This window comes from Lepisma saccharinum, chromosome 4 (genome assembly GCF_977018435.1).
Source record: "Lepisma saccharinum chromosome 4, izLepSacc3.1, whole genome shotgun sequence".
NCBI classification, from domain to species: domain Eukaryota; kingdom Metazoa; phylum Arthropoda; class Insecta; order Zygentoma; family Lepismatidae; genus Lepisma; species Lepisma saccharinum.
The window spans coordinates 67702065-67727802 of record NC_139232.1 but is presented as its reverse complement, the minus strand read 5'-3'; the positions used below and the strand labels follow the sequence as shown (position 1 = coordinate 67727802).

The window sequence follows — 25738 nt, the reverse complement described above, 5'->3', positions numbered from 1 at the left end:
ATCCCTTACCCAGCTTCGAACTATGGGTCGCTGGCTTAATAGAACTACTCTGTCACAAAAGCTGTCTCTTTATTTGGTCCATTTGAAATCTCAAAGTTATCGTAATTACGAAAGATCAAACCCCATGTTCAAATAAATTTAATTTTATTATACTAAATTTTATTCAAATATATTTTTCATTTTTTTGAAATGTATATTTTTTAATTAATTTTTGTTCACTTTCTATTTTTGTTGTCTTGCGTCGTCTCTCTTCCTCTCCAGGTCAATCTTGACGACGGGAATAAATTATGAATATATAATGTAGATGATGGTGTGAACACAATGGTTTTGTTATTATTATAAAAAGGAGCTAATGTATCGTTCTGTTTGCAAGGCAGGTAATGTCTAATCTAACAAGTAATTCTATACAAGATACTTTGCAGATATGAAATTACTACGTAAGATCATTAATGGAACTCCACGAACTCTTCCTCAGAGTGCCTAGACATAAAACACGGAGCAAGGAAATTTTTTACACTGCAAGTCCAAGGATCTTAATATTTAGTTCAACGTGCCTTATTCCGTAGGCTTCCTAATCAGCTTAACATCTCAAAACCAAGTAGATGTATTCAGTTCATATTTGTCTTTGGTCGCCAATTTACGTTGAAATAACATAAGTAAATTCAAAAAAATAAAAATTACAATACAATCCCATATACTAAAACACACGTTAGTAGTAAACTTACACACGTTATTTTAATAATAAAGCCCCCAACAGATTATCGTATTGTGATGTAAGAAGAAAATACCGGTAGGTAGGGGAAGCGGGGGCTAGTTGCAACAGGGGTAGGTTGCAACACTGTTAATATCTTCTCAACGTGAAGAGTTATGAGAACGAACTTGCTCTTCGCGCATGCGCATTTTGTGGAGGAAGAAACGTTCTAGATTGTTGGTGCAAGCGAGCTGATAACAGTTAGAGGAAATGAGAATTGTTGTTTTCAGACCAGGTGAGTAAAATTTGAATAATTTATTTTGAAGTGACTGGCGACTAGGACAAGTAACTGTCGTTGACTATGTTGCTATTAATGATACACATGTACTTTCACCTGTAAAAGAATAACAGCCATGTTTACAATGAGATTCATGTTGAACACATTTTTGTCCTTTTGTTAAGTAAAGTGGGGGAGGGGTAAGTTGCAACAGGCATATGAAGATGATGGAAGGGAGTGGGTACAGTGTATAGAGTGTGACGGGTGGGCACATTTCAAGAAATGTGCGAAAGAAGATGCATTTTATGTCTGTCATCATTGTTTCTTGTTTGTTTATTTTGTTTGTATACTTCTTTATCTAGCGTACATTTGTAAACCACAAATATGCTAAATTTAGGTCTAGGCCTTCTTGAAGTTTAAAATATTGTTACAATGTCATCATATGTTGAACAGTTTCTAACATAATATTCATATCGTTTTTTGTATCATTTGTTAAATAAATGAAGATTTTCGTTCTTACTTTCATTTATGTTTCCAAGTGTTGCAACAAAAGTTAGGTGTTTGGAAATTTTAAATTTCCAATAAAAGTACATGAGTGTCGAGGTTCTCAAATTTTCTGTGCAAGTGGAATGTATCCCGCCTTTCAACTACAAAGTTTCGTGGACGTATGTTGAAAACCAAAAATTATACAATTTTTTGAAGTTGAAAATTTTAAAAGTGTTGCAACTAGCCCCCGCTTCCCCTACCTATTATTTCTAAAATGGGAAATGGAGAAAATTGCTGAGCAGTTGCTTCTGAGTGGGTAGTGACGAATCCTTAGAGTAATTTTAGATAATAAGGAAGGAATAACAAGTTTTCCATTTCCATTTGAAATTAAAATTGTAATCGTTAGCATTTCTTCTATCCAAGAGGCAGGAAATATTACTTTATTTTTTTATTGGTTTGTGGACTCCACACTTCTGCACGAGTCATCTTTTTTTAAAATCAATTTCTGCCTGCCCCCGTGGCGGAGTGGTTAGCACATCGCGCTACGACGCCAGGAGTCCCGGGTTCGAATACCGGCCAGGGCATGGATGTTTGTGAGTGTCCATTCATCAATTTCATCATATCATCACTCATCCCCATCTTCGCAATTAGCCAAAAGTGGCACAAAAGCGAAGTAAAATGAAGCAAATCAAATCAAAATTATTCAATCTCTTTGAACAGTTTTAGGTTGCGATTAGCCTAGAGAGGAATAAAGCGACGTAAAATAACAAAACCAGATTGCAGTGAGAGTAAAATGCGTTCCATTTTCTTCCAGCCTGGACCTCCACCCCTCCAGGGACATGGTGGCAACTGGCCAGCGAGCGGGCCGGAACCGAAAGACGCAGGCGCACGTCCGGATATGGAGCACGGACTCGCTGCAGACGCTCTACGTCTTTGGGATGGGGGAGTTCGAGGTGGGCGTCTCCGCCGTTGCCTTCTCTCAGCTGGTAAGTCACCCCGCCATGGACAAAGAGTTTTGCAACCCCTTCAGCATCCTTCACTTCCATTTGAATGTAATGCAAATGTCTGCCCTCTCAAAATATCCATACACTCCTGTTCATGGCCAAAAAATTTGTTGGGGTGGTCAGGCCATTGATATTTCCTGAATAGTTGAAATAATAATAATAATAACACCTCATAAACCAATAAAAGTAAACAAATTTTATTCTAAATATATTATTATTATCATTATTATTATTGTTATTATTTTTTTATCCTTGGACTCTTCTACGATCCACGAGGAGAGTGAATGTCTAGCACAATAGCTTTTCTTTTCTTTCTTTTTTTTGTATTTCATACAATTAGTGTACTATTTTGTTATTAACTTTTACACATCTCATTTCAGAAAAGGATTTAAAAGTTAGAGGGGAATTTTAGACAAAGTTTATGTTGTGTGACCTCTTACATGAAAAACAAATTTTTAGGATTCTGGAAACGGTGTAACGCTTTTTTCTTTGAATTAAATGACAGAATGTAAGAATATAACCTGTTTCTGTATTTATAGGTACTTAAGTTTTTGATCTAATGCAGTTTTTCTTTAGTTATTTTGTTCAAATACTAAGTAGCTGAGCTTTATTTATGTTACTAACAATAAAAACAACAAGCTTCCTGCTTTTTTTGTAGCTTGAAATGAACGATGCCAATTTATAGGGGGGGGGGCGACGGACCATTTCAACTCCACTCCACCCGACGCCCATGGTCCCCTAGTCTGATTCCTTGAGTTGAAGGTTATGTTCAATTTGCACACCCCTAAAAGCGACCTTACACCCCCAGATGGAAAATTCTGGATAAATCCCTGGAAGTAGTACATACATGGAATACATATTTGCGTGTGTGTGTGTAAGGAGAAATTTTGTCCTTGTTATAGAATCATTAACACACTTCCTAAAATTCCTGAAACTTTTTCTTGCAACAGACAAGTCAGGAATGATAACAATCAATAGGCAATACCCAATGTAATATTATTTTTCAGGGAATAGTGTAAGTTGTAGGAATTTCGATGTATTTTCAAATAAATTCCTAACAATAAGTAGTTACTCTTGCTTGTACTAGTAGTACACAGAACAGGAAGTAAACAATTCAGGAAATTAAATATTTTATGTTGGTTGTAAGCGATGACTCATAAAATAATATATGATTAGTACATATTATTCTTCTATTTGCATAATACGTTTAGTTTAATTTGAAAATGAAACGTCGGTATACTGTCTAGCATTTTCCCCCCCAATGAAATTAAGTTCTACAACTGTTTTACCTAACATGTTATATATGTAGGAAACAAATGCACTTCTCCTGGATATTCATGCATTTCTCTTTGGTGTTAACGACTCTGCTTTATGGCAGTATTCGTCCAATTACGTTATCTGTCAGATTTTAAACATCATTGTCATCACATGTGAAAAGCTTCCAGATTCTTGTTATTTTTGACTCACGGTTTGTCTAATACGTGTCCTCCCGTTTCGCCGTATCCCATTTCGTCTTATTGCATTTTCACCTCCCCCAATAGAATTTCAAATGATTTATGTGACACGAACTTTCTAAGGCGAAACGGTACATCCCATTTCGCTTTATCCTGTTTCTCCTTACACACGAAAAATTTCCCACCTGGGAATATTATCGACTTGAAGGGTAATTCATAATGGGAAAGCAGTGTTGCCTACCTTGGCTCTCATTGTCCTGTAGGCTAGGTTAGGTTAGGTTAATAATACATTAATGATAATTACCCTTCATGTCGATTATATTCCCTGGTGGCAATTTTTTGGTGTGTAAGGCAAAACAGGATAAGGCGAAATGGGATGTCCCGTTTCGCCTTAGTTAGTGTCACATAAATCACGCGAAATTGTATTGGGGCTGAAAACGCAATAAGGCGAAACGGGCCGTAACCCTCTAATCCATCCAATTGGCATTCTAAAATGTAAGTACTAAATATAGTTTGGTATTATGTAGCAACATCTGTTTATCTACTCAAAACTTCCTTTGCAGTTTGAAATTCCTGTCGGCTTCTCAGATACTTTACCGCTTATACTTACATGCTCTCTAGTTTACAGTTGATAAAAGCCATTAGGAACTTTTTGATGTAAAGGTTTGGGAGAACACACACTATTTGTAGTTTGATCAATAACAATGGGATAAATTTAACAAAACTAAAAAAAGAAACAGGTATGTATTGATTCTTGTCAATGTTGTTACATTGCCTAAGAATTGAATTAACTGTTAAATGAGCAACCATCTTTCGAATGAAAACCTTATAAAAATTTAATTATAAATCCTAAATATCATCAGACAATTCAAAATATTTTTCTTTCTCTACAAAAGTTTCTTGACCTTTTTGGTTGGATTAAATTTCAAAGGTGGCTGCTTACCCTACTTGTGAAAAGAGAACTCCACAGTGGATCTACCATCCTCATCATTTAATTTCTACAAATATTATTTTGCAAAGAACAAAGCCTCCCGCACATTTAAATATATGTCTTCCGTTACCCTTTTATTTCCTTAATTTCAATAAATTTTAAATGTACAGTCACCGGCAGTAAAAATGGGACACCTAGATCCTTAAATACTCGCTTCCCTGCAAGTTGTTATGTGTGTTGCCTAACTCTACGGCGACAAGTGGATTTTAATAGCAAATTTTAAGTGGCAACTTCTAGTACAGCTGTAGAGTTAGGCAACAGTCATAATGACTTGCAGGGAAGCGAGTATTTCAGGATATAGGTGTCCCATTTTTTTTGCCGGTGACTATATATATATATATATATATATATATAAACGTTCCAGGCGTGTACGATAAAATTTCGACATTGCAAATCTAGACCCAGGAACGGTCTTGCCAAATCACAACACACGCCCACATATACAGTATAAATTTTCCATCCACCCAAGTGTTGCGAAATATGATTAATGGCTGGCCAGTTACAGATGCAGATATTTCTGCGACGTGAACCCGCAAAAAGAAACACGCTAACAATTCGCCAAATGCAGCATGTGTCACGTGTTATTCATTAGCAGGCGCGGAAGCGTCCATAACTGACCACGGTAACTGCTGATCTCTGACGTCACGACCACCGAACCACGTGCCGTGCAGGGTGCAGGTGCAGACCTCCATCCCAACGCTCCATCGGCTTCCCCCGGAGGGAGACATGCGAGGCTCTCATGAATATTGCATGATGTTCAATTGGGGCAGATAAGCATCTCTCTCTCTCTCTTTCTCTCTCTCTCTCTCTTTCTCTCTCCCTCTCTCTCCTTCTTTCTCTTTCTCTCTCTCTACATGCACCAAATGAGTGGAATGCTGAACGGAGATTTATCAGAGCTAGGGAGCTGTGCATGCACCATGTGTGGTGGCAATGGAACCCACTCCCTTACCTCCCAACTACTTTTACTTTTAGCGCCGTGGCTGGGGTGAAGATGACAATATTGTTAACAGGGAATCCTTTATTTTCGATTTCATATGAGCATCAGTGGATTATTGAGATGTGATGCCGCCAAATCTAGGCCGTGAAAATTACGAGTAAATTGCCATCACTTTAAAGCTAATGGTAATAGCAGAGCCCCCATCACTCTGACGCCTAAAATTACCCTAGGAGGCACTTTATGCAGCCTTAGTTAATCTAGCTCCTTGAAAGTCATCTTTATGGTGAAATTTAGCTCTTTTGTGCACATCAGGTTTGGCAACACTGCCAGGATGGCCGTAGGAGGCAAAGAGAAATGCATTAGGCTTATGGGGCCATTATTTTATTCGTTCTCTCGGGAATATCAAACATCCAATGACGTAGAAAAGTACATGGACGGATAAATAGGACACATTGAACTATGTCATAGTAGTAGGAAAAGTCGAAACTCCCATTTGATTAGCCGTAACTTAAGTTTGAAGTTGATTTCCCATAAGGAAGAAATGGGATTCTGTAAATACTTATTAATCATATTTTTCAAACATAGTGTCTAGCTTACTAATCAACTTGAAAAACAGTTTCCACTTGCAACATGGAGAGAAATTCATACTCTCTTGCATACTAATCCTTTTTTTAAAATAGCAGTGCCGAATCCGACGATATTGAAAAAAAATGCACAACTGGTGCGTAATTTGTCCCTCTTCGTCTTAAATTTGCACGAGGAAGCCGATCGAACCCTACTGGTCTTTCACGTATAAATTTCCTCATCATTTTATCAATCCTTGAGACTGGAGGTTGTGTTCCCAATTTCTTATTCCGGGAGAAATGATAAGAGCGAGACTCAGTAATGTTCCCAGCAGGGAATTTTCCCAGGAACGGGGAATTTTGGAGCCGAATTTCACAGGTAGAGGAAAAGGGACAAACATCCAAAAATGTGCAAGATACAGGGGAATTAGACGTAATGCACTATACAATTGCTCATATCTGACTCACGGTTGCTTCTTCTTTTCCTCTTACGAGTAAAAGCTCATGAAATATCAGATTTCGTTTCAATCTGAACTCAGCCGATTAATTAAAACGAAAAATGTAAGAAATTTCAAGTTATAAGTTTAATTCATAGTGAAGACTCAAAGTAAATCAAATTTCTTAAACAAAAAGGAAATCCACCCCCAATTAACATACCAGCAAATTTTTTGTGACACGCTCCCAAAAAGGTGTTCACAAAGACCTAATTTGTAGCTAAATCCCCCCCCCTCCCCTCACATCTTTGGATAAACCCTCAATAAGTGTTTTTTAGCTTTGTTTCTTGTGAGAGAAGAAATTTTAAGGTAGAAAAGGAAATTTTTTGGTATACAATAGAGAAATTTCCCTGTTCGCTCGGAGAATCACTGTTGAAACCTGGGTCCCTGAATAGGGATAATACCGAGACGAGACAGATAACGAGACAAATCTCTGTAAAATCGGGTCGAGATTGGACTTGGTTCCCGATACTCTCGGTCTTGTTCGAGACTTAAGCATAATTTTGGAGAAAATTACATAAACCAAGATTATTTTGCTATGCTACTTTCTCAGACATACCATGCAAATTGACATCGTACATTCCAAGTTACAACAAAGCACAAAGCTTGTTATTTTTATTATTAATAACATAAAGAAAGTTCAGTTAGTTAGTATTTGAACAGAATAGCCAAAGTAAAAACTGCAATAGATATAAGAATTGAGTGTAAAATACAAGAACCAGGTTACGTTTTCATATTTTACCATCTAATCCCAAGAATAAATGGTTCCACGATTCTCAAAATGTAGAAAAAATAGTTTTCTGTTAGAGATTACACATCATAAACTTTATGAGTAAAATTTCCCCCTTACTTTTTAAGCTTCTTATTGAATGGTGTGTGTGTGTAAATGTTAATAAGAAAGTAGAATAGCTATCAGTACACTAACTGTATGAAATATAGTGCTAGATATTTACTCATCTGGTAGATCAAGTAGACGTCTCCCCAAGGATATAATTATAATAAATTACGAATTAAATTGGTTTATATTTATCAGTTTATAATAGTTGTTGTTTTATAATAATCATCATATGATAATGAATAATGAAGTTATTTCCACTATACAAGTCTTGCCAATGGTCTGACAAAAATTTCTAGAGACGCCCATGTCCATTACCTGCCTATTGTTCATGTATGTGTAACTATGAAAATGTTGTTAGAATATATTTCTGACAGAAAAAATCTTCTTTCCCTACAACCATTATTCGCCACTGCCCTTCTTAGTCAAGCCACGTGTGATATTTCACATATCAAGGACTGTGCCTTTTTCCTTTGGGGGCCTGGTATCAGAAAGAAATTAAATATTCGGCCTGGAATGTACACCTGTGTACCAGATACCCCAGATCCATAGATGATAGAGCAAAGTTTACTCAATTATACAACCGTTTTCACTTCCTCCTCCCCACCTCAATGAGAATGAACCGTACGAGAAGTACCATTGTGGAATCATCAATTGAGCAGTCTCCCTCCCCCACGAAGGATGGGCGGGGCATTGAGGAACCTCCGGTTGTCTTGCAACGTTGCAGGGGATTAGCAGAGATCACGTGATCTGGAGAGCGGGAAAGGCGCAGGCTCGTGGTGGAAGGGGCCGGGAATACACGCTGCGGGTTCGATCCCGGAAGGAGGGAGGGGAAGGGAGGGCTTCGTCCTGCGTCGAAGATAACGAACGGAAGAGCTCAAGTATCCAGTGGAGGGGGGAAGGGGTCGGACCTTTCTTACGTGTACCATTTTACAAACCTTGTGTCCTACTCTGATTAATAGTGGGAAAACATTGAAACATCAAATTAATGCATACAAAATTACTGACATCGATGTGAAAATTCATTGTTGTTAATTGATAGAGTAGGGATGCTACTAAATTCGTATCTATAAAGGTATACAACCCGCATCACACTAAAAAATTCCGGATTGCATAACATCTGAGGATATGCCTTACTGTGCAGGCAAACAAGACTGGAAAATTTGATGGAAGTTATATTTTCTGTTGCCGAACAGCTAGGAAAAAGTCGGCTCAGACAGTACATCAGATTTTGCTACTGGCTTACATCATCTCAACTTACTTCTCATATTTCTGATATGTAACATAGTAGCGGTGAGAGTCGTGTAAATCACATACTCTTCAGAATGGTACAGACCGAGAATATGTGCTGTCCTACCTCCACATACCCTATGTGCCTTCATGGCACGATACAATGTACGGAGGTCTCCCTGATGGCATAGTGATAACGCTGTCTCCTTGTAATCAAGGGCTTCAGAGTTTGGTCCACTGTGAAGGCACACTGCACTCAGGAGTGGCCACAGAAGATGATTATGGCGCAAACTGCGCAATCAAAATTTGGGAGGGGGGTCCTTAAAATAATATAAATTTCAACATTTATATATTTCTACAAAATATATGTAAAAAAGTTTACATATTAGGTGCACGTATTTAATTGATTAGATGAAGAAAATGAAATATTTAGGGGAAGGGATGCCCACATGTGGGCGCAGGTTTCCAGCTTTGGGGGCAGGGGATTTTGGTGATGGAAATTTGACTGAGTGAACAGTGCAGCATTGGACCCAAGTCGAATTACGTTATCAATTAACCATTGCTGACAAGGGAATTTATATTATTATAAGGAGGAGACATTATCCAACACTTATAATCCAATACTTACATATTAGGCCTTAAATTGACTCGTGAATTCTGATGGGGAATTGAGAATCATTTGGGGAACAATATGCAACCACAGACAAGGGTATATAAGATATACACTTATATATACACTTATCTGTGACGGGAATTTTACTTAGGGGAATTGAGCATAATAAACTGTTGTGTATTACTATTACGTCTTAGACTGTTGAGGATATTCTGGTGACTGAGAATTACATTCGAGGGGGGGGGGAGTAATATCCACTCTTCGATATGTATAGTAAGTCTAAAATTAGCATGGAAATTTTGGAGGGAGGATTGAGTATTACATTTGAGGGGGGAGATGTGAAGCTCCTGATAAAGTGTTAAATCTTAGATTGCCAAGGGATTTCTGTAGTGGGAGGGGGTAAAGGTAAAGTGCTCCCCTGTGCATAGCACCACGCCATGAAGTGGGGGTGATGTGATCAGCATCACGCCCCTGACCGCCTTTACCCCCCAGGGTTTCCCCCAGGTACCCATGTTATTCGACGCTGGGTGGGCGCCGGGGCCGTTTCCATCGTTAGAAAAGTTCCCGGATTTGAACCGTTACGACTGAGCCACCGCGGCCACCCGTGGGAGGGGGTCGAACATTATATTTTGGAGACGATATTAAATCAATGTGATATGCACACGTTTTCGGCGCCGAACGTGCGAAAAAGAAAAGAGTAAATGTCACGGGATATCCTATGAAAGTATTGACACCCCGTTAAATTAATATTCTTGCAAGTATGAAAAGAAATCGTATAAACATTTTCGGGCTCGCTTCGCTCTCTATAATGCATTGCAAAAATGTGTGTCTCGCCTTTTGATGACGTGATTGTGAAGAATTAACTATAGCTGCATTACAAGACATGAACAATATTCTCTTTATTAATAATATAATTTCTTAAAATATAATGCTTAGTGTTGGTATACTGCTTCATTTAAAGCAGATGCATAATTTTGATGGTGTAGTTCTGTTAGCAATTTTATTGTATTATTGATTCCATCCATATATGCTATAATTTTTGTATTAAATGTACTTCATAGTAACACCTTGCACGTTACCTCGATGAAACAGAAAATTAAATAAAGTCAACTTCGTATTTCTAACTTCTTGTTGTAGGGCAATTTTACCTAGTAAGGGAAATTTGCACTTAAGATAAAATCCATGTAATTATTGCTATGTTACTTTAGGACATTTGAGATTAACTTAAGCATTTAACCAATCAATGTGTCAGCTTTCCGTTACTTCGAAAATCTGAACAGTTAGAAAAGTATGAACAGTTTAAAAGACTTATTGTATTCAGATAAAAATCCATTATTACGTATTCATCCAAAATATTTTGAAGGATTATGATGAACGATTTTGAGTGATAATGAATTGATTTGCTTTATTTTACTTCGCTTGTGCCAATTTTGGCTAATTTGCGAAGATGGGGATGAGTGATGATATGATGAAATTGATCAATGGATACTCACAAGCATACATACCCAGGCCAGGATTCGAATCCGGGACCCCTGGCGTCGTAGCGCGATGTACTAACCACCGCCACGGGGTCCGGCTTGAGTGATAATGAGTCCTACGTCTTGGGGGGGGTATTGATACCCCTGTTTAGGGGGAGGTTCAGATCAAGTATAGTGAAGCAAAGCTAAAAAAAAATGTTACTTTCAGTAGTCACCCTGTTTAATTAAATGGCTTGTGGAGATTATGACATGATTTGGAGGGAACACATGCCATGATTTTGGGGGGATGCGCCACTGGCCTTGGGGGGCGGGGGGGGGGCGATGGGCACCCCTGCATTGCACAATGGTTCGGTTGATTGATTTACTTTCTTTATTTATCGCTTTTCTGCCACTTTTGGGTAATCGCGAAGAGCATGGTGGTTCAGATTCCACTTTAAACTGTAAATACAGGCTTCCCCGATGACATAGTGGTAATTTCTCAAGGCAACTTTTAACAGGGTGTCTTCCAAAATAACAAATCCAAAATTCTTGACTTTTTCTTGACATTTATTCCCCATTCTCTTGACATTTTTTTTATTTTTCTTAACATTTATTTAATCGCCCCCTTACTTAGGTATTGTTGGAAATTTAAAAACTATACATTTTTATTCAATGAAAAATCCCTACTACAAAGCCGGTTAAGATGAAAACTGAAGTTGTACTTTAACAAGATTTGGATTTGCTTACATTAATGCTTCAGACTTCATCCTGGATGGGGAATGGCCACATTACTTTATGCATTTTACAAGACTTCACGCATACAATTTTTAAGGAACAAGGTGAACAAATCTTAATCACAACAATACAATTTTAGATTTCCAAATATTCAATTTTATCAAATCCCAGTACAGGTATACAATGTAAGTTCAATATACTGTAAAAAATAGGAAACATCCTTGATCACAAGCAAAATTTCTTGACTTTCTTGATATTCGTGACTGGTAGACACCCTGTTTAAGCGCGCACGTGACGTCACTAGTTAGCTTCTCAGAGACACTAAAGTGCAGCTAATGCAAGAGCGTGCATTGCATTTCCCGAACAAATCAATCACAGCCTCTTCTTACGCTTGTCATGTTTCGTCGAGTCACAACTCGACCGTTGATACCCAACTTCTGCGAACACCCTGCGTTCCAGGAATTTCACCCGCTTCCCTCGCACTGCAATCAATTACAACCTCTCGCGTATCCTTGCGGTTGCGGAATCTCTTCCGGATCAATAGGTTTCTCAAGCTGAGTTTGCGATCACACGATCTCGTCTTCTACCGACCTCATTTGCATAACCGTGGCCAGCGACGCACAAGCGTCTTTGATTTGGGGGTACAAAGTTCAACCTCCACATACACACACACACACATTAATATTCGGACACGGCATTCTTCACGATATTTCTACATAATCAATATACATATAAATAGGGCTAGGAAGTTGACAAATCATATTCTTTTCTCGGCTTTAAAGACAATTTGACGTGTTAAAGTTACAGTGGTGTAAGTCACTTTTTAAAATAAAAGACTTGGACACAGAAACCAGATCTATATAAGTCAATCTGTTAACAGAAAACGTGAAGTAAGTCAGAGATTCATTCAACTGTCAATAGATGACAGTTTAAGGTCTAGTGATAAAGGAAACAGCTGTTGTGTTGATCAGGAAAGGGCTTTGAGTCAGACTATTTTTTTCTTTTTAAGAAAGTGACTTACACCACTGCAACTTTAACCCGTCCAATTCTAAACCTGATACTAGTTCGTTTCATTTCAATTAGAAACAGAAAAAAATATTTTTATTTTGCATTTTCTTAAATTTTCCAGACACTTTTTTAAGGTCATTTTTCAATTTTTTGCCGTTTTATTGCATTTTTTAATCATTTTTGTAGTTTCTTTGTTTCCTTTCCAGTTGTTTGATGCATTTTAAATGCATTTGCTAGCATGAAATGAAGTAAAAATATTTTTAGAAAACCTGAATTACCACTTAATTGCTTTTTCCCTTTGCTTCGATAGTTTAAACCACAAACAACAGATTTTATCAAATTATTCAACTGGTCTCTCGTAATTTCTGAAAAATCAAGCTTTCATTTTAAATGCGGAAATTATTTTAGGTAATTTCTTTGAAAAAAATTAGGTCATTTTACAGGTCATTTTTTTAGATTTTTTAGGTCATCAACTTCCGAGTCCTACATATAAATACAATATATAAGTACAATATGTGCATGTGATCTATCTATTGTATCTGGGTCACTGTTGCCTATCTCAGGTAACAGTGACTTATACATCATAAAAGTCTCAACCATCGTATCACTAATTCAACAAATGGGAATATATGAAAATGAAACACGAGTCACATTTCATGTAGAAAGCCTCTTCACAAACATCCACACAGATGAAGCAATGACAGTGCTCAAAGATAGACTTCAGAAAGATAATGCATTACAGAGCCGAAAAAACACTCACGGTTGAAGCCCAAAGGAGTTACTGCCACTGTGTATCAAGACGACTACTTTCAGATAGACACTGGCTTCTACCAACAGCAAGAGAGTATTGCAATGGATTCACCACTATCACCAATACTTAGCAACATATACATGGAACACTTCGAACAGACGGCTCTCACACAAAGCATCAGAAGTCTTATGGAGAATTCATACCGAAGAGACACGCGACATGCGACACGAGAGTTTCACACCAAAGGGACAAGGTGACGCGACACGCGGCAAGCGACACTTGTTTCTTTGATCAGTTCAGATGATGATACCATACCGATATAATTGCATTAATCAGTTATTAGTCACCCGAAAAAACGTAACAAGAGACATTGTTACATGTAAATAGCGTTTTAAAATTTGCAAGTTATTGAAACTCGGGAGAGGCATGTTGTGCATGAGAAACGGAGAAATAATATGCACTAACCTCAAACTGTATGCGCTATACTTTCCAGCCTCGATAAAGCGAAGACTAGAAAATGCTTCTCAACCTTCGTGAAACAATGTCCAGGTATTTTTTTTTTTTTTTTAAGTCAATGTCCTTAGCCCAAGAATTTTCTTCGTAAATACCTTTCCAGTATTTAAGATTTTATGAATGAATTAACATGTGCCCACGAAATTAAATATTGATAAATAAATTCTGGCATAATAGCAAAAAGTAATAATATGTAGTTGTATTACGTGTAGGATTGTTGACAAATACAAAATATGAATGACGAAGCGGTAACGTCGTCTCCTTCTAATGAAGTGATCCCAGATTCGATTCCAAGTGGAGGCACATAGTGGTGCGGGTCCCACTTTAAGCTGTAGGTCCAGTCCTGATTAGTCTATTTCTGCATAAAATGGGCTTAAAAAACGATGACGCACAACTCAAATATGATATTGGGATTATGTTATTTGTCAACCAATTTCATCAGAACCTTTCGCACCTCAGTATAGTTGATACGAGGGCCCGACGGTTGAGAAGAAATGCACTACAGTACTTTATCACGATGACTGATCTATTTTGGACTAAAGTGCCTCCATGTGCTGGCTTTTTTAAATAAAAGCATTCAAGCCCTAAATGGCCAAAACACAGACTCTTTACACAATGTTGAAGGCAAATTACAGCCGATAACTGCATCAAAAAACTTGTTCAAGCGAGAAGAAGGTTGTGTTTAAATCTTAAAACATTGTTAAAACATTGTGCATATCGATACTTTATTATATAAACAAAAGTGATGTAAGACCTCCGGGTGGGGTCTCTGAAAATAGCTCGTTGGGATGACGGATTCACTGCGCATACGCGAACAACAAACTGAGGCGACACGACGCACGGTATTGAGAAAACTGCACAGTCCGAGAGACACGACAGCGACATGCGACAGGTGCATCTTGTCGTGTCTCTTCGGTTCGAAAGGTTAAATTGATTACTGAGTGTTCGCTTGCAAGCGACACGTGTCTCTTCGGTGTGAATTCTCTTTAAGACATAGGTTAGGTATGCAGATGATACATTCCTAATATGGCCACATGGAGACGACACAGTACCAGATTTCCTCCAGCATCTGAAAAGCATGCACCCATCAATAGAGTTTACTATGGAAAAGGATCCAAACCAATGCCTGCAGTCCTACAAGTCCTCCGGCAATCAAATATCACAGCTGTGTATTAAAAGCCAACACACAGTAGGAGATATCTACAATATAAATCATACAACAAAACCATCCATAATCCACTGCCTAAGTTCAAAATCCAGAAGAATTTGTTCAAATCCCGCAACACTCAGACAAGAACAGGAACACATTATACATACAATGAAACTCAATGGGTATCCCTCGACGATAACTAACAGAGTCATCCACAGCCAGGCACACAAACAGTGAGATACAAAGTCTGACTCAAAAAGGACAGTCTGCATACCATACCTCCCTGAGTTATCGGCAAAGATACGAAGAATTGGTTCAAAATTCCAACTTAGGACATCATTCAGTAGTAAGAAGGCACCAAGAAACATACTATCAAACACCAAACAAAAAAAATTGCAAGATATACAACATACCATGTGAATGCAGGCGAGTTTACACAGGAGTATCTGGAAGCCCTCTACACACAAAGGTGAAAGAGATAGGTCGAAAATAGTTAAACATGCACGGAATGAATCAGTGAATTAACGTAACAGGACTACACAAAGAACCAAATTGGAAACTAAGAAAAATCAAAGAAGCCGCCTTCATAGGAATGGTCCAAAACTCTACAAATCATCCCAGTGTAGAATTGAAGCAAATATGGTCACCTCCCCTCAAAAATTAGAAATAGTAGAATAAGTGGAACATATATTAGTATATGACGGTCAAATAGATCAGAATATTTTCTCGATTTCCAGGCAAGTAAAGCGCGATTAATCTTCTAACAGCTCTGGCCGTTCTGCAGTTGGAGCTTGAGAGCGAGTGAACCTCAGTGAGTCGCCGACGTCATATTACCCCAGCACCTACCCCTTGCCTTCTAGCTTGCCTTGCCGGTAGGCTCGCTAGCAGGATTTCCTCAGTCGGTTGGGGACTTTCTTAAAGTAATCAGACTCTAACTGAATAGAGATTTACTTTATAAATCAATGTTAGAACCTTTTCAACAAACACATTGTTTATTTGATGCTGATATTTTGTGCATTTGTATTGTATTTCCATAATAATAATACGATTAAGTTTCGTTTCCAGAATGGTGGAAGTTACATCATGGCTATCGACGGAGGCAGAGAACGTATCCTGTCCGTGTGGCAGTGGCAGTGGGGACATCTGTTGGGGAAAGTCGCGGTAAGTAGCAGCTTCCATTCTACCTAAATCACATTTTTTCCAGTACAGAATAGAAAGTGAATAATTCTGGAAATGGGACAGTTTACATTGTCTATAAGTATGGAATATATACAGGGTGTCGCTGAACAACTCACAACGTTTGGGAACATCAAGGCCAACAACCTAAGTTAAAAGTTACAACAAATAATATTTGATGGTCTGGTTTACAATTTTTTACATTTTCAAATCTGAATTACAAACGTAGCCAAAGAATTGGCAATCTGTAGGTCCAGGGACTGTATTAGAGTCGGTACAAAATTGTGCCCAGCTTTATTACCCAATTATACACAAATTATTTGTAATCTTAGATACACTGTCAGTTTCAACTGCAACACACGAGAGAATGTTTTCAATATTAAATATTAAATCATGGCTTCGAAATTCAACGGGAGATACTCGACTAACGATCCTGGCTCTGTTAATTGTACAGTCACTGGCAATAAAAATGGGACACCCAGATCCTGAAATACTAGCTTCCCTGTAAAGCGTTGTGTGTATTGCCCAACTCGACGGCAATAAGTGGATTTTATTAGCAAATTTTCAATGGCAACTTCTACCAGCCCCGTAGAGTTAGGCAACACAACGTTTTGGAGGCAGGCGATGTAGGTGTCCAATTTTTATTGCCGGTGACTGTACATTAAGGTGGAACAAACAAAAAAAATTAAAACAAAATTCTAATAGTGTGGAAAAGTGTGCCATTTGATGTAAAAACGACCAAAATAAAATTTGATGGTAATCGGAGCATGTCTTGAGGTGCCGAAAGTACGATAAAGTTACATAAATTTGAAATTTGTTTGCTCTATTTCAACCTTTTTCTCTAGTTTCTTATTTGCGCTATAAAAGCCCAAATCAAAAAGGTCGTACTTTTTCTGCCTTTTTATTAATAGAACAAACGTTTTTGGGGGGTTTTAAATTTAATATTTTAATAATTATTTTTTTAACCTTACCATAAATTTAAAACCCCTCAAAAATGTTTGTTCTATTAATAAAAAGGCAGAAAAAGTACAAAACTTTTGGATTTAAGCTTTTATAGCGCAAATAAGAAACTAGAGAAAAAGGTTGAAATAGAGCAAAAACAATTCAAATTTATGAAACTTTATCGTACTTGCAGCACCTCAAGACATGCTCCGATTACCATCAAATTTTATTTTGGTCGTTTTTACATCAAAAGGCAACTTTTCCACATTATTAGAATTTTGTTTTAAAAAAATATTTTTTTCGTTCCACCCTACTGTACATATGAATATCCAAACCAACACCGATGATGTGATTTGTCATTTTTCATTTTGTAGCAAGGAGGAAAATACGAATTCCAGAATTGTAATTCTTATTGAAATTGGAGGTGGAAATAGCTTTTTTAAAAGTGATTTTTCTGTTCATTTTATGTAAGGAAGATAGAAGTTCGTAGATAGATCTAATGTAATAAAATTGTAGCCTTCCGTGTGGTGGCAGATTGGATTTTGATACCCTGATCATACCAAAAGTTGACCCGTATGTATGCGAACGCGCCGCACAGGTATGTAAGTTTAGCTATCTTGCAGGACCGATCTTGCGTAGATTGCTAACAGTCTGTAACGTATCTTGCTCAACATGTTGTTGCTTCCCTACAAAACCAAACAAGTGTCAGTGGCACCAATTAACTTGTCTCTCGAGGCTGTTCTTTTCGAGAGACCGTAGCATCGAAACTAAGCCTCAACCAAAAAAAGATTTTGCCTTGATTCCCTGTGAAAGTTGGACGGTGTTGAACGGGTACTTCCTGTAAGTACGTAATTAGTATTACTTCTATTATTTGCATGACAGATTAAGCCGACATGATGTTCAACATTTTCTTTATGAAATCTCCCCCCAATAAATTAAAAGTTCAACATTTTTTTTCCGAAATATTTTCTGCCACTTTTGGCTAATTGCTACGATGAGTGATGATATGATGATATTGACTCCCAAAGAACAGCCATTCCCAGACCGAGACTTCTGGCGCCGTAGCGTGCTATGGTAACCACTCAGCCACGGATCCATTTTTTAAGGAAAACTCATACATGTCCTCCTAATGGTAGCGAATTTGCCCCCTGACAAAATTAACCATATTAGGGCGGTGATATTCACAAAAGATTGTATTCTGTACTGAAAAGGCAAAGAGTCCTTGATGTAAAAACAAAAGAATGTCGAAAAATCGTCCTTGCGTGTCCCGTGATCGCAGGGGCATCACTCAAAAATTGTCCCTTTAATGTCAACCTGGTTGGAATTTTATTTGGGGGGGGGGTGCGAAAGGCCGATGGAACTAATGGTCTTCCTGCCGTAACCTGGTGCTCCAACTCTCTTTGGTATTCAACTTCCTGCAACCCGCTTCCTTAAATGGGTCGAGCGTGCTATGACGTTGCCATACATTAACATAAGGAAATAAGGCTGTGGGTGATATCAACAGCAGGACTGTTGACCCGCCATATTTGTGTGCGACCACGCACCCTGTATTAAGCTAGATATCTTCTAATTGCGACTTGTGTTTTTCCAAGATGATCCGGGGGAAAAAAAAAAACGATCTTGATGCCTGGCGTTCAAACATAACCACAAAAACGGGAGGATTACAGCCCTCGACGATACAATATAAGGACTTATAAAGTGGTTCCTGATCGAAATCTGGGTCAGGGGTAATAGATAACTTCGTGTTGTCTCCGCTGCCATGGAAACCAAGAATGGGAACGCAGCTTACATATTCAACAGTCGAATGGAAATTAACCCGGAAGTTTTTCCCTTCTCCCTGTGCTTTATGGTGGTCGTGTTTTCTAGGGTGAAGCTGATGGAATCGTACTCTATGCCTGTACAAAATAGGACGCATTAACTTGTCTTGTTCAATCGCGCCATAAGCGTCTGCTGAGTTACCTCGAGCGTAGATTTTTCACGCACGTGCGAAGACGGAGTTTGCTAACTTGAAACGCACTGGCTTCGGAGAGCTTTATACTGTCAGCTGAAATGAGGACAAGGGTTTTATCCTTCTAGAAAGGAAAAACCATTTCAGTCTCCTCGCTTTTTACTAATTAGAAAATACTGAAGTTTACTCAAATTGAATTCAACTTTAATAAATATTTAATTGGGCAAAGGCCGACCGTCAGAAACAGTAAATAATTGTATAAAGTGAGACAATCGTAAGTAAGATTTCCAAATACTAGGAAACCACGAAATCGTGCACCAAAACATGATCTCGAGGAAGCCAGGATGTGGGTTCGAATTATGTCCTCATCGCGATTTAATATGTTTGAGGTGTCGAGATTGTTTCAAAATTAAAAGAATCAAATAATCCTGCACGGTTTATTATTACCACACCTTGATAATAAAACAACACCAAATCTTCATAACAAACATCATAGGAGAAATAACAAAACCCTATCCGACTCAACACACAGTTTTTCATCCTTTTTTCTTTGCCTTTGCTTTCTTACCTCTAGGTTACGGAATACGAACCATAATCTTTTCTATCCATTTCCATCAGTGATGAATTCAGGGGGTAGGCCGAGGAGGAAATCCCCCCCCTTCCACAGCTGAAATTAAAAAGTCCATCCCGAAAATTTTAGCAACCTGGCAGTGCATTCGGACAATAGCTAAGAAATTTGGCAACGTTGTTCACTTTGGCCTTCTTTCATTTACTTAAATTTTTCGTTGTAATAAGCACTGATTCAGTCCTCTTTATAATTAATAGTCATAATAATGAATGCATTTAAAATATCGTCCATTTTGTTAACTGTTAAATTAAGAAATATGATGGATCAGGATACGCTTCAACCTTGTGTGAAGGTGTCGACTTAGGGGAAGAGATACACACAGAAAGTTACATTGATGATGTCATCCACAGATATGCTGTAGAAACCGTAGACGCTAGTGTGCTGTAAACGTAAATTATTGCATGCTATATTATTATTTTAACTAGCTGATTTCCCGGCGTTGCCCGTGTATTTATTTATCCCAATCTTGTATTAGACAGGAAAATAATGAATTCTAACTATAGTGTAAAATGTAACTAATTTTAAATGTGATCGTGAATGTCAGCAATTAGCTTAGCGACTCCGAAAACTATGGATTCGACACTAATCTAGGTCATTTGTGGCATTTTATTTTTCACCCCCATGCTGATAGGTGATGAACTTGGAGTTGAACCGCATTGGGAGTGTCACGAAAACTATGAATTCCATTCGCAACACAGCTTGAATGTTAGACAACCCGAGAAACACTATCGTTGTGCGGATTGCATAGAGTCACGGATGTCTGTCTGTGCGGAATTTAATATTGGTGGTTCTCGATTATTTTTACATGTCACCCCTTCCCACCCCTAAGGGTGCCAGGGGTGTTTTACCCCAAAATATTATTTCCAGATTGCAAGTCATACGTGTACCAAGTTTGGTTGAAATTTCTCCAGGCGTTCGAGAGTTATGTCGGAACAAACAAATATACACACCCACACACACACACATACATCCATTTTTATATATAGCTATAGAAGATGATAGAAGATTGATTCTTACAATCTCATTCTTAAAATGATAGTTAATTAAACCTAATTACACTTAATTTAATTTAATTCAATATCAGATGTAAGGACAATTTTAAAATATTACTATTGTTTTATTAATATTATAATTTGATGCCCATGACACCCCCCTCCCCTTGTGAAGGAGGAAAGTGAATGGATTCAACACTGATTCTCATGCATGCTGCATGGATTGCCCACAGACCTTTTCTTGATTTTTAATTCTGATAATATCAGGGGTATTGATATATATTATGCACTCCCCTGTTCTTTCAAATTTTTTAAGCCTAAATATCTTTCTCAAGATTTTATTTTAAATAACTCTTAATTTATATTCCTCGTTGAGTGTGACAAAAAACGATAACAAAAATTGAAAACAGGTCCTTAACAAGAAATGTTGAAAAGGGAGGATGTAAAGGGGTACTCAGTGCATGCAAGGGGAAACGCAGGACAGCACACGAACCACAGGAGATTCTACTGGCTGTGGGCCAAGGCACCATCCGGTGTGAATGATTAACTAATGAATAGGGTTAGGATTTTTATGACTTAGCATATTCCTTTTTGGTAAGGGTGATGTGTTCCCTAAAAATATAGAAATTCATATTGTGAAGAAACTAATTGAATTAAGGTGCTTTTTAAGGGCATATTGTGGCATATTTGGCCATTTCTACGTGATAAAGCATATTGATGGATTTTCGGTCATATTCAGCATATTTTCAAGAAATATAGTAATTTTCCAAGTGGATTCGTTCTTACTCCCATGTTCACTCTAGTTTTTTTTTTTTTTTTTTGGACTGCAGCAAAATCTTTTCATTTTTAATTGAAAATTTACAGAAAGTATTCATTGTGCATTTCAACTCGTCAGGGCCCATAAAGTGAACTAAAAATAGTATGTATATGAAACTATTTCAGCATAAGTTAGATATTGATGTTCGAAACAGTCTAGTTATAATGGCATATTTTTCAAATTATAGTGCATATTTTGTAAAATTTGAGGTCATAAGAGCATATTTTATTTTGCATATTTTGGTGATTTTTAGGTCATAAAAATCCTAGCCCTACTAATGAATACAGACGACGAAACTCAATGAACGTCCGTGCTTTATTCAAGATTCAAACTTATGACCCCTAGCTTCCTAATGCGATATGATATCCACTGGCCGTTATGAATTTCTGGTCTCTAGTTTTAGTATACGTTGCACTTTTTACTCTTACTCAGAACAATAATTCGGTATGTTCATTCCCTGTTATGAGGTTCAAGTTACAATCAAGGAACAATTGCCACCTTGCCCTATGGGACAGTACGCCTCTGTTCTCTCGCTACGAGCATTGGCGTACGCAGGGGGAAGCTGAAAATTTGAGAGAATAAAACACTTTAAAATGAAATCAGTGAAGAATTCTGGAAAACCAAAGTGGTAACTGGAAACCCCCTTAAAATGACCCCCGATAACAGTTTTTTACCCTTTAAATAACTATTACAATGAAGATTATAAATGGTAAAGTGATAGCAAAGCCTATGAATCAGAACAGGTCGATCGATACCAGTGGTATCAGCGTTGGAAAGTATCGGTCCGATACTTTAGACGATACCGACCGATACTTTTCAGGCCTTTTGGTCTTTTCCGAAATCCGGAAAAATGCTGGGCAGCAATTTCGGGAGTTCTATTATCTTGGAAAGTATGCAAAATTAGAAGTTTCCATTAAAGTTGCGCCAATATTGTGTGGGAAAACTGCATTTTGTGATAACATGAGGTATTTCAATATTCTTATGTAATTCTTGAATAATGTAAAGCAAAACTATAGTCTAAAATAAATTTAAGTACATAATTGGAAATAGTTACTTATACACAAATATTAATTACTATTTTTAACAATTTTTAATTAATACAACCTTCAAGCATCGGCTTCGGTGAGAAGCGGTAAGGGTATCGGCATTAGTGTGGGCATCATAATCATGAAATACGTTATTGTTTATTCCGACCCCCAGAATGCAGCTATGTAATATCTACCTTTACAATTTCAGCCCCCTCTGAAATAAAATCCTGCGTACGCCAATGGCTACGAGCATGCAAAATACTATAAACACATCATTTTTCCTATTTCTAGATATAAGTTGTTCGAAATAGCACGATCCTGATTCATATTCTTTCTTTTCTCACTACGAAATGAATGGGAGGAAAGAACGTCAGACTTGCGTAAGAAATGAGCAATTCGTTTCGATAGTCGAAGAAAACAGGTCAGGCGAGGGAACGATTCGGAACTCCTCCCTGCTCTTCTGGTTCCGTGCTTATCTCGACATCAAAGAAGCACAATGGCGAAATGGAGCTTCGTATTCCGGGGCGAGGGAAGAGTTTTTGGTTGGGAAAGGTAATTAATGTTTGGAAGAATAGGGAAAGAACCTCGAAAATTTCCTTCGCAGACCTTGGCTGTAATCTGCTGGTCGACACGCAGAAAAATAAATGAAACTGTATCGATGTTATCATTGTGAGTTTTCTTATTGATTCAAGTGTATTCTTTCTTTGAGAGAACACAGCATAAGAGAAAGTGAAATCGTGTTAAATCTTTTCCTCGTCGTCTTTCCTGCTGCTGTTATTCACCTGTCTGTCTGAGGTGAGAAATCTTATCGCTTTCGTTATGATTCGTTGCATGCAACGCCATCCATCGGTGCCTCATGCAACTAGATGGCTCACAGTTGGAGATCGCACGTGACCAACTGTGAGAATTCTTGTGAATCGCATTTTACGCGTCTGTCCAAGTTTGAGTACAATATTCGTTTGTAGAAAGAGGACAATATAACGTCTCCTGTTTGACAACAGCAATGGTTTTGTGTTTAAAATTAGCTAAATTCTGCTAAAACGAGAAGTGTGGTCAGGCCAGTAACCAGGGAAGGGCAAGGGGGTTCATGCCCACCATCGAACTATGAAATATTAAACGCATTCCTGAAAGAAAAAAAACTATGATAACATCGACGATTTTTGAAATTTGTAAAAATTTCAATTTTGTTCTTGCATAAATGAATGTGTTTGTTGTAGAGTTGCAAAAAAGACGGCTCTTTTGAATCGATCTGAAATTTTGGCTTTTTTTACTTTTTACTAATTACGTCCAACCTATTTCACTTGCAGTGTCAGTTAAGAGTTTTAAAGGTTCATGAAGTCATATTTTGGAGCTACCTAAATAATTTTACATCTAAGAAACACGCATGGGTTATTTCTGCTAGTTACTAATTTGTTTTTGCCGTATGTGAGTTTGTGTATTACGTACCCAATGGCATACCCATGGTAACACTGTCTTATAACAGGGGGTACCAGGTTTGATCCTCAGTGGACACATATTGCATAGCGATTTGGATTCAATTTTAAAACTGTAGTCCTGATTAGCCTATCTGAGCATAAAATGAACTTAAGAGGAATATTACAATATCGTCAGCTAGACACGATGTTTGAAAAATATGATCGATGAGTATTTACAGAACCCTATGTCTTCCTTATGGGAAATCAACTTCAACTTCAAGTTACGGTTAATCAAATGCGAGTTTCGACTTTTCCTACGACTAAGACATAGTTCAACGGATCCTTTCTCCGTCCATGCAGTATTCTACGTCATTGGATGTTTGATATTCCAAAGAAGACGAATAAAATAATGGTCACATAAGCGTAATGCATTTCTCCTTGCCTCCTACGGCGATCCTGACAGTGTGGCCAAACCTGATGTGCATAAAAAAGCTAAACTTCACCTTAAATAGAGCTAAGATGACTTTCAAGGAGCTATATTAACGAATGATGCATAAAGTGCCTCCTAGGGTAATTTTAGGTGGCAGAGGGGTGAGGGAACTGCTATTACCTTTAACTTTAAAGTGATGATAATTTATTCTTAGTTATCGCCGTCTAGATCTGGCGGCATCACCTATCTCAATAATTCACCAATGGTTGTATGAAATTGGAAATAAATTTATCCCGGATAAGAATATTATGTCATCTTCACGTCAGCCACGGTGCTATAAAAAATCATCTGAGGAGGTAAGAGGGGGTGGGGCGACGCAGCCAATATAACAATATCACTTCACGTGCAAAATATATCCTCATGGCAAAAGTTGGTCTTTGTGAGCCGGAGCCAGTGATGGCATCATATTGTGGCAGGGGGCGGGTGCCACAGTTCACGGCCAAACGAGTGCACGAAAGAGCCAGATCTGGCTCCAAGAGAGCGAAGCTGGCAACAGTGCTCGGTAGCTGCCGCAGAGAGAAGGACCTAGGGGAAATTGTACCTCTCCCCTTAATACAAACTTTCATGTTTTTTCCATCGTATCATTGACCTTTTAGAAACAAAATGTTTTGGTTATACTCAAATTGCATTCCGATGCCATAAAAAATTAAGCAAATGCTAATATTAAACTATTAGATGTTTCACGACAATAAAAAACATTACTATTCACAATACGTATGCAGATCTACATGCATATATACCCCATGTAATACTTAAGATCAGTATGCTACTACAAAAGAGATTTAGAGCCTAAAGTTACTTATAAATACAAGAAATGTTGTTGGAAAATGCTCACAGTTTTGATTGAATGTTTTATACAAATAAAATTAATACATTCATATAATTCATAGGTCTATTCATAATGCATAAATTAATTAATACTGTATTGTTATTATTACATGAATAGGTAAAAAGAAAGTATAAGAATAGAGAGATATAACAGTACATATTCTTTATCTAGCATATGTGTAGGTAAGACAACCAACATTTGTATAAAACAACATTGTAGTTAAAAAATGTAATGTCAAAAAGACATAGAATTGATTATTTATTGGATAAAAAAGGGATGTCAGA

General features: G+C 37.7%; 1 protein-coding gene across 4 annotated transcripts in view; it reads left to right on the top strand.

Annotated features, from left to right (window-relative positions):
* Positions 1-25738, top strand: part of DCX-EMAP (Doublecortin-domain-containing echinoderm-microtubule-associated protein) — a 142518-nt gene that overhangs the window by 88441 nt on the left and 28339 nt on the right. For 3 of the 4 annotated variants that reach the window (XM_083120672.1, XM_083120675.1, XM_083120674.1), the window contains exons 7-8: positions 2269-2440; positions 16243-16350. In XM_083120672.1, coding sequence (XP_082976798.1) covers positions 2269-2440; positions 16243-16350 — 280 coding nt within the window. The remainder of the gene's footprint in view (positions 1-2268; positions 2441-16242; positions 16351-25738) is intronic. The other variant, XM_083120673.1, reaches the window with a different exon arrangement.